Below are 10,336 nucleotides of genomic sequence, written 5' to 3' on the forward strand. Positions count from 1 at the left end.
GTGCATTCGAGGGATGGAAGGTAACGATTAGACGGAGGAACTTATTCTCGTACTTCGCATAGACCTCATCGCGTTTGGATTCCTTGTCAGGTGTCCGGCATTCCATGCCAATAATGACAGAGAGACGGGTTCTGGCATCCTTTTGCTCCACGAGTGAGTCCAAGGTGGTTTGCAGCACGCTCATAGGCTCCTTGTATAGGGTCATAGCAACTATGTGACGGATGTTCGTGGAGCAGTTGGCAGTTGCGTCAGATGATTCAACATCTTGAGCTTTTGCAAGCTTGAGTTTGTTTCGGCTGTTGATAGCTATTGTTCGACGAATGGCACAAATAGTGGCTATTAGCCAGATGAGTTGGAAAAGACCAATGATGATGATGATAAAGATGTTGGTCACTTGATTGACATAGGGAGTAAAGGGCATCCATATCGGAAAGACAAGAAAGGTAAAGATGATAACGAGAAATAAAAGGTTCCAGCGGACATAACGATTGGCTGCTTCCAGTTTTGCAGCATCAATGCCAGTGTCTAGGCTGTTTCGCGATGAAGATGGTGATGATGAATCCATTTTTGGAGAAGCTGTCCTGGCAGATTTAATAGTATCACCGCGGGTAAAGAAAGCTTAAATACTAAAATTGTTGTTATCTAACTAATCATGTTTCTAATATTAAATCTCTCATACTCTGCTATTCAGCTCTTGGGTAAAAAGCTATTACTTTGTCCTAGCTATATTGAACAAGAAGAATTTTCAGCTATTGTGACGCACAGGCAATAGAAATCCGTAGGCCTCATTGCCAAGGGCAAATTTGTTGAGTTAGTGAATTAAGCGTGCCTGTACCGGTAAGCCCATTCAGCTGTGGCGCGTTAGAGTCAATAAAAGCCCACAGGGCGCAGCGCCAGGGGTGGATAGGGTAAGGCGCGCGATAAGCATCAGCTTTGAACCAGCACAAGCGAGGAGCTGAATCGACGATTTAGCGTCCTGACAGTAACGGACCCATCCAGTCGGGTCCTACACCGCCACATATTCAGAATTCGACAAGAGCCAATTAACAGGGCGCGCTTGAGAGCATGTTCTACGCCAATGGCAACAAACAAATAAATCTCTGACAACTCGACTACCGAGCTTTGAGTAACATAAAGACACTTCCAAGATATAATAAGCTATCTTAAGCCTTTACCTGTTTCCTCCATATGGCTAAAACATCCTTACATAAAGCAAGTAAAGGAGTATTTAGAGACATGACCTTTAAAACAGATACCTCCACGCCAACCTGCTGCATAAACCACTCTCTCACCCGGACAGCCACAAGTGAATCAATACCAATGCTAGCAACAGGGACATTGGTGTCAAGTTCCTCTGGCTTCATATGCAGCATTCCACATAACGCCGACGTAAAGCCACCAAGGAGTAGTTCGAGACAAACGTCTGCATCAGCGACAGATGAAGCAAGCTGGACTTTGAGAGGTGCATTACTGCCTTCCTTGGCCGTATCATCATCATTCTCGTCTTCGGCCTGGAGGTAATGCCATAAGCGCGGTTGTTCTCGCCAAGAGTAGGTCCGGATATCACCACGAATACCAGTAATGAGATCATGCCGGTCGCCCGCGATAACCTCAGCCAACATATCGTGCAGATCCGTCTCACTGACAGGAGCCATGAGCCAATACAGTGAATCTTCAAGCATCTTGCGTTTCTCATGTCGTTGGACATAGCCTAGTCCGCTGACACCTCCGATGTGGACAACACAGCCGGGGTAACCACGTTGTCGCATGTTGCTAGCTGTGCCTTGCATAAACCAATTCGATGAGCCATATGCAGTCTGGCCGGCATTTCCAGCGACCGCAACTGCAGAAGAAAAGAACACAACGAAGTCTAGCTGCTCTGGTTTGGCTTCTCGGTCAAGGAGTGCAACAAGGTTCTGCGTTCCTCTGACCTTGGGACCCATGACAGCTGAAAAGTCCGACCACGGCTGATCTGCAAACAGTTGATCTCTCATAAGCATCGCGCCGTTCATGATACCGGCTATAGGGGGCATCGATGAACGAATCTCGGCCCACGCAGCCGATAGTGAAACTTCATCGCAGATATCAATAGCCATGAAGCGTAAAGCAGCACCATGAGTTGCGGCAACATGATCTACCACTGGTTGTAGAGTAACAGGGTTACGAGATGCCAACACAACATGGCGAGCTCCGCTATCAAACATCCACAATGCAATGGAGATACCAAAGTCACCGGCGAGGCCGAGCAGAAGATAGGTCTTCTCACTGGAGAAAATACCATCGTGATTTGGTGCAAGAAGCTTGGCTGTCATGGTTGTCGTTGTAGTTCTGTCAAGGACGCTTGTTGGCAAGATGGATGATGCGGACATCTTGGAGATATGTTCAATGGGGATAACGGCTCCTTCTACTGAAGCCTCAGACACAAGAGTGCCATTGCTGAGATACCACTTCACCAGGTCAACAAACATGACCTTGCTGAGCCCGTTGAAGACAACTCCATCGAAACTGTTCAATGATAAAACGGGCAGCTCAATGCGGATGCTGGGCCAGTTGTAGCGAACCAAGTCGACCAAGCTATGACCTTGTTGCGAATCTTCCAAGCAAACGAATGCCACAATGTCTTTCGGTTTTATCAGATTAAGGTCATGCTTGGTAGTGAAAGGATGGAGGAACTTGGAGTTCCCCTTCACTAACTCGCGATCAGACGTTGTGTTGAACAACTGGATATCACCACGTCGCGAGGCCGCAAGGTCCAGCTCTTTTGTCAGCCAAGCAGGGGCACCATGAATCCAAACGTGACCCGAAAAGTTATGAAGAGTAGCCTCTGCAAGTGCCGACGTTATCAGGCATTGAAGCTGGTGATGGTACCCAACGCCTCCATTCTCTTTATCGAATTGCCAGAGAATCTCAAACGAGTCCTTGTCTGAGAGTATAAGTGATGCCTCGCCTTCAACATTCCTGGAGATAGAGAGCTGCCTTAGATTCTCTTCACCTCGGAAACGGAAGCCATGCACAGATGATGCTAGAACTTCCAGATTCCTTGCTTGAGAATGTCCATAAGGCCGTTCAATCGTAAGTGTCCCACGTTCATCGAGCGCCGCAAAAGGACTCATCGAAGAAGTTTCCACGTATACTTCTTTGTATCTCGTATCAGCGAGCTCGTTAAGGCCGTCAACTGGCCAGATTCTTGGAATGTAAATTGCGTTGTCTCTCAACATCAACTCCGGCTCCAGTGTGAAGAGAATGTCCTGGTTATCTGAGCTACCACTGCAAAGATTGAGCAATAGCTTGCAAATGATATCAGGATCTACAATCTGTGATTCCTGCTCAATGTCCAAGACTTGAAGCTTCATAGTAGACCGCTCTAGGCGAGCAGATCGTCCCCATCCAAGTACCATAGTATTCTCGGGCTTAGCTCCACCTCGAGCACCTTGGGTAACCCAGAGGAGAACGCTAGCTTGACGCATTATCTCTTGCAGACCTTTGAAGCGTAACTCGCTCATCTGATGGAAAACTGGGGTATCGAGATCACAGAGATTCAGAATAATGGCTTCTGGGGGGACATTGATGTTTTCGAGGCCCGAGACCCTCCGCACTGTAGTGTATGAGGCAAGCCTGTCTTCTAGCTGAGAAGCCAGGTTTCCAACAAATATTCCAGGCGACGGATCTAGAACCAGCAAGACCTCTGTATTGATCTTCTGTGTCGCAGTAATTGGATCCCGCAAAGCAAGAACAACATCGTCAACAGCTTGTGAGAGCATAACACTGCAAAAGTGCTGTGTGTAGATGACATCCACACCCGAGAATCCATTCATCTTCAGCAGATCATCGCAGTCGGGGACCTTGATAATCTGGGGCTGTGAATCGTCCTTCTCCAGCCAAGATCTTGGGAGCAGGGACTGAACGAAGCGAACAGGAAGATAGTCGTTGGTCAGAGCTAGCAGGATCAGGAATCCACCCGGCCGTAGCAGCTTTCTCGCATTGATGACTGTTTCTTGGCTGACTTTGGTAGAGTATGGACTTGTGGCGATCACCAAGTCGTATGATCCTTCAACAAACCCTTGCTGAACCGGGTCCTTGTCAATATCAAGAAGCTTGAAGATCAGCTTCGAGTCATGATCAGAAGGCTCAAGAGTATTGGTAACTGTATAAGATGTGTAACGGCGCTTGCCTGCAGCACTGATCAACGCGTCTCGTAAGCCTGAGCCGAATCCAGCACCAACTTCGATCATCTTCACAGCTGGGTAACGATGGCAGATCTGTGAAACAAGGCTAGCTGCATCAACGATGATTTCTTGGAAGCCAAAGCTGTCAGCGTAAAATCTTTCAAGCGCGTTTTCTTGGTCTGCTACTTTGATACCTGCAGTGAGACCACGGGTAATAGATGTGAGATTACGTCCAAGACGCTCCAAGAGCACGACGTCGGCTGAGTTCACGGCCTTGAGCCTCTCAACCTCTTGGTTCAACACTTCTTCGCTGTCATCAAGCCACTCCTTGTTGGCCTCATGCTCACCAGTCTTGACACTGGGAATAAGAACCTCCTGTACCCATGCCAAAAAGTTCTTGCGGGCTTTTCCCATGAGCATGATCTCAAATGGCTTGAGCTGTTTGAGAACCTTTTGACAATAGAATAGAACTAAACGCATGGCCAAAATGCTGATTTTAGCCCTATCGTCTGAGATGATTGACCTCCGATCAGGTTCAATGCCACACAAAGCGTCGCGTTCCCAGATATCTTGATGATAAGTTTCTCGGCTTGATCTGCGAGAACCAGGCAGATTTAATAAGTGCACCCCGCGAATCTGAACATGTGTCTTGCTGTTCTCCGGGTTGAAGACATCGATATCACCGCTGATGCGGCTAGCATCGCCGTGCGTGACGAAGGAATCTGCCAGCAGTTCTGCAGGGCCATCTTCACCTACAGTGGCAAAGACCATACTAATCCGAATGCTGTCAATACGACTTGGGAGGTAAGTTGACCGTTGCCGTCTGTCTCCTGGGCATGAGTAACCAGCCAACAGCCCATGGATACCTGTATCCAAGGCCGCGGGGTTGACGTCAGAACGAGTCAAGGAGTTCGCTTCATGCCACTCTGGAGGCATACTAACAACAGCATGGTGCAAACGGCGAAGCATTTGAGGTGTCTGGAAATGCTCCGTATAGCCATGACTCAAGCCGGCCAGAGTGTCATAGAGTTCTTCGATGTCAAGTGGAATCAGCGGCAGAATTGGCTCCGGTCTGGGGGGCAGGACATCATCTCTGGGAGCACCAAGCTCAACACGCAAGAAGCCTTCAACGTGAGAATCGGCTTGAGCTGGCATATTTCCAAGATTCTGGCCATGTTCAAAATCAACCGGGTTGCTGTAACAAGACCAACTTGCCGTGATCGCATCGTCTGATTGGCTTGTAATGCGTACCGCAAAGAGAATTTCAGTTCCAGGAGAGTCAGCTTTGAGGCTCAGAGCACGAAAGACGTCGATGTCGTGTAGCTCGACAAGTTGAATCTCCTGCGCTGGAGAGACAAGTCTAACGGCTGCCTCATAGGCCATTGTAACATAGCACGTTGCCGGAAACAAGTACTCTCCTTGAATAGTGTGTCCAAACAGCCAGGGAATCTCTTCAAGACGCAGGACCTGTTTCCAGTGAATCTCACGCTGCTTCCCGCTACCAAAAGTAGAGGAAGTACCCAGGAGCTGATGGCGCTTCTGGGTCTGTGTACGGACAATCGCGGATTGACGAGATTCTTTCCAGTATACAGTATCATGGTCGAACGGATACGATGGTACGTCCTTCAGAAGACCTAGCCTGTTACTCTTTCCATCGCGAGCAAAGGCTCGCTCAATGCCGTCAAAGTTGACGATGGACCGTCCACTGTGGAGAGGAAATGTTTTCCACAAGAGCCCCAAAGCGTCAAAGAAAGATTCCATGTCGTGCTGACCGCGCTTAAGCACACCGGAGTATGGGAGGCCAATGCCCGTAATGTTGTTGATGGTCTCAGTTGTAGGGCCTTTTAGAGCAGGGTGAGGTCCAACCTCAAGTGCAAAGTCAAACACATGGCTTTCATTGATAGCCCTCTGGATAGCTTGGCTAAAATGCACAGTGTTGGTCATGTTGTCAACCCAGTATTGGCCTTTCAGAGACTCAGCGTCCTTGCCAGTAAACGATCGGCTGCGTCCGTTGGACCCCCAGACGCTCGAATACCAGACAACATTGTTTCCAGGCTTTTTGTTAATCTTGATGCTGCACTTTTGAAGCGAGTCGAGGTATGGCTGGGCGACTGGCTGCATGTGATGTGAGTGGTAGGCCGTATCGACCTGCAAGACTCTCGCAAATGTGCCAGCAGCGTCGAGCTTTTCTTTGGCGGAGTCAATAGCTGAAGCGTCTCCTGCAAGAGTGCAACTGCGAGCCGAGTTGCTGGCAGCAATCTTTATCGTTCCCCTCGACTCCGCGCAGAAGCCAGCAGCTTGATCAATCGACATGCCTACTGCCATCATCTTGCCGCTACATCCATCAGGTCCTTGAGCTTTCTTGGAGTGGACTCCGCGGAAGTACGCAATGCGAATAGCGTCGTGCGCATCAAGGTAACCAGCCGTATAAGCAGCAGCAATTTCACCGGATGAATGGCCAACAACGCCCGAGAACTGTACTCCAGCCGCACACAGCATGTCGACAAGGGCCACTTGCACAGCTGTACATATAGGCTGCGAGATAGCTGCTTCACCTATTCGTGAAGTTGAAGGGGAAGCACGGAGTTCTTCAATAAGAGACCACGATGGACGTCCGTCTTTGACAGCCAGGTTGTCAAGACTGTCTTGCATACGTGAGAAAGCGCTGCGGAAGACATTCGACGATTCAAAGAGTTTCACCCCCATAGTTGCCCACTGAGCGCCCTGGCCCGTGAAGACACCAAGGATGCGTGGTGGGATTTTGTCCGCGATGCTCGTGGTGCGAGGGATCTTGTTTAGAACAGCTGTCTTGAGCCTTTCGGTGAGCTGTTGCACACTTGTCGCGGAGAAGGCCGCGCGAAAGCTGAAGTTGGCACGATGGAAGAGGGTGTATGACAGACACCGAAGGTCTGTCTCGGGGTTGCTTTCCACGTAGTGACAAAGCTGCGATGCCCTCGAAGCCAAAGAGTGCGCTGAGTTTGCAGATAACACAAATAGACCTCCTTCACTCTTAGAATGACTGCCGGACTCCTGTCCTTTGCTGTCCCAGGCCTCAAGGATAGCGTGTGCATTTGTTCCCCCAAAGCCGAAGCTGTTCACACTAGCACGGCGAGTCCAGCTGTTGGGTAGAACTGGCCATGGCTGTGTTTCAGTCGGGACTTGCAGATTTGCATAGAAAGGCTCAATCTTGGGATTCAAGGTCTTAAAGTGTAGATTTGCGGGGATCTGGCCATGCTGAAGAGCTTGTGATGTCTTCAAGACACCAGCGAGGCCTGCACTACCCTCGAGATGTCCGATCAGGGTCTTGACAGAGCCAACTGTGAGTTTGCGGTCGTAAATGGAACCTTTGGGAAAGAAGACTGTTGAGATTGCTTCAGCTTCCCTTGCTGTGAATAGAAAGACAAATCAGCATTCTGAATTGTGAGTTTGGAACGTAATGTGGACGGACTTACGGTCACCGGCCTGTGTTCCAGTCCCGTGGGCTTCAAAGTACTGTGGTCGATCGGATTCGAGGCTCAGATCAAGACCTGCCTTGGCATATGTGGACTTGATGAGCTCTGCTTGCGTCGTTGGGCTTGGCATAGTTATACCTATGTGACCAAAGTTAGTCGGTCCAGATAGATCACATGATGGTGCATTGCGTACCTGGAGTTTGGCCGTCTTGGTTGACGCCTGTCTCTCGAATAATGCATTCAATATGGTCGCCGTCAGAAATGGCCTGACTCAGCGTCTTGAGAATGACAGCGGACGTTCCTTCTCCACGGGTGTATCCATCGGCATCCTTATCCCACATATAGGAGCGTCCATTGGGAGATAGCATGTTGAGCTATATCGGGTGTTAGCACGGTCCTTGAGACTTTACAGTGCATAGAATAGAATAGGTCTACTAACACTTGACTCTGACACAAACAGGTCTGGCACCAAGATCAGGTTCGATCCCGCTGCAACAGCCATCTTGGCTTCACCACTTCTCAGAGTCTGCACGGCGTAGTGCAACGCCACCAAACTCGAGGAACATGCTGTATCAATACCCACAGACGGTCCCTTCCAGTCGTAGAAGTAAGATAGTCGGTTTGCCAAGATAGACATGGCAACACCGGTAGCATGATACTGTGGTAGGCTGTCAAGGCCCCGCGCGGAGATGAGCTGATAGTCGAGGAACATAACACCGACAAAGACAGCTGTATTGGATCCGCGTAGCTGTTGCATCGAGTAACCAGCAGACTCTATGCCCTCATACACTGTTTCAAGCAGCATGCGCTGTTGCGGATCCATGGATTGAGCTTCTTTTGGGCTGATGCCAAAGAACTCTCTATCAAAGGCTCTGGGGTCTTGGTCCAAAAGGTATGCATGTCGAACGTTAGAGCTCTGCGTTTGTTAGCACTCATATTGAGTACCTATACTGGTGTACCTACGCCATGATGCTGACTATCAGCATGGTAGAAACCGGTTGTGTTGAACCGGGAGGAAGGAATCTCGGAGACAACATCTCTAGGGTTCTTGAGGAGGTCCCAAAGCTTTGATGGGGAGGTTGCATCGCCTGGGAAGCGACAGCTGCTACCCACAATAGCAATTGGCTCGTTAATGTACTTTGTTCCCTGAGTAATGCTACCCATCTTGAAGCACGAATGGTTCAGTGAATCGTAAAAATTTGTATATAATTGTCAGTTGGGTGGTAAAGGAGTGATCTCTAATGCGTTCAATATTGAGCATCTTGGGTTTCACTGCATCTTTACAATTTCTTCAACAACTACTTCCTCTCCCAAAGACCGCAAACTAAACGTCGGAAAGTCGAGATACGAGCCTTTTCTCAACCACCGGCCCGATACACCGATTGCGACCCTGCGTGTGGCTGCTTACTCCGACAGTCACAGTCGGAACACGGAGTTTGCTGCGCCTCATCCGACCTCCGGCCCACGGATTCCGGTACGACTAGTATCTTACAGGCGGAATGTGCTCCCATGAATGTGGCAATATGATCCTACAGATACGGTAAACGAACGCGCAGATGATGGTGAAGGCTTATCTGTTGATCAAGATCGTTCCCCAAATTTAATATCTGTGAATCCAAGTCAGGTTAACAACCGCTATACCAATCCACACTCGATCGTCCTACAGCATCGAATTTTCCTCGTCATCGTTCAGTATGTCATCCCCAACAACAATGAAGGCTATGGTTAGCAACGCATCAGGAGGCTATTGCCTCAGCAGCGCCATGCCGCAGCCTAGTCCAAGGCCAGGCATGATGCTAGTCCGCGTTGAGGCCGTTGCGCTCAATCCTTATGATACGAAGGTTATCGAATACGGCATCATCACTCCTGAGCCCTACGTCGGAGGCTGCGACTTTGCAGGGGTTGTAGTCGCTGCTGGCCCCGGAGTCACACGATTCCAACCAGGTGATCCAGTGCTCAGTATGCATACACGCGGCGGCTTTGCCGAGTACGCATTGGCTTTTGAGGATATGAGCTGCCGTATTCCAAAAGGCATGTCATACAATGAGGCCTGTTCTCTTGGTCTGGGTATTGGAATCTCAGGCCTGGCTCTGTTTCAGCAACCTGGACTCAATCTGCCGTTACAACATGGACACGACCTGGACGACATGGACGGAAATGCCCGGATCCATGGATACACGAATGGTCATACAAGTGGCCATACAAATGGTAGTACGAATGGCCACGGTCAAAGCGAAGAGGGTTCCAAGGATCCTATCATAGTCCTCGTGGCTGGGGGGGCCTCAGCCTCGGGCACAATGGCCACGCAGCTTCTCAAATTGTCAGTCGCCCTCCATCACTTCAAACAGTGCGAATACAAGAGACATGATACTAATGTTTGTAAATTCCCTATCTAGGGCCGGATATAACCCCATCGTAACATGCTCACCAGCCAACAACTGCCTCTGCGAGTCGTTTGGAGCTTCGGCTTGCTTCGACTATAACTCTCCAACGTGCGGCGCCGATATTCGTCTCCATACAGACAACTCGCTCGCATACGTTGTCGACTGTGTCACTAATGTGGCTACGATGACCATGTGCTATGAAGCAATCGGCACGCAAGGTGGTACCTACATTGCGCTAGATGCCATAGCTAACACAGTCAAGTACACGCGACGTGATATCCGTGCTGACTGGGTCATGGCCAATACCCTCCTCGGTGAGCCCTGCAAGCTCTAT

At 49.6% G+C, this 10,336-nt stretch overlaps 3 protein-coding genes across 3 annotated transcripts; 1 reads left to right on the forward strand and 2 right to left on the reverse strand.

Annotated features, from left to right (window-relative positions):
- Nucleotides 1-257: 257 nt before the first annotated feature.
- FOXG_20628 (uncharacterized protein) lies at nucleotides 258-425 on the reverse strand (the record flags this gene model as incomplete). The annotated part of the gene is made up of 1 exon (XM_018400923.1): nucleotides 258-425. One exon carries the CDS (start codon nucleotides 423-425, stop codon nucleotides 258-260), a length of 168 nt encoding a protein of 55 aa, XP_018250312.1.
- A 738-nt stretch (nucleotides 426-1,163) lies between these two features.
- Nucleotides 1,164-8,782, reverse strand: FOXG_11892 (uncharacterized protein; the record flags this gene model as incomplete). Its single annotated transcript, XM_018391625.1, has 5 exons — nucleotides 1,164-7,552; nucleotides 7,619-7,756; nucleotides 7,812-7,992; nucleotides 8,058-8,534; nucleotides 8,582-8,782. The coding sequence occupies 5 exons, from the start codon at nucleotides 8,780-8,782 to the stop codon at nucleotides 1,164-1,166; spliced, it is 7,386 nt and encodes a 2,461-aa protein (XP_018250313.1).
- A 548-nt stretch (nucleotides 8,783-9,330) lies between these two features.
- On the forward strand, nucleotides 9,331-10,014 carry FOXG_11893 (uncharacterized protein; the record flags this gene model as incomplete). The annotated part of the gene is made up of 1 exon (XM_018391626.1): nucleotides 9,331-10,014. One exon carries the CDS (start codon nucleotides 9,331-9,333, stop codon nucleotides 10,012-10,014), a length of 684 nt encoding a protein of 227 aa, XP_018250314.1.
- Between the last annotated feature and the right edge of the window lie 322 nt (nucleotides 10,015-10,336).

The sequence above is a fragment of the Fusarium oxysporum genome, chromosome 13 (genome assembly GCF_000149955.1).
Source record: "Fusarium oxysporum f. sp. lycopersici 4287 chromosome 13, whole genome shotgun sequence".
In the NCBI taxonomy this organism is placed as follows: Eukaryota; Fungi; Ascomycota; class Sordariomycetes; order Hypocreales; family Nectriaceae; genus Fusarium; species Fusarium oxysporum.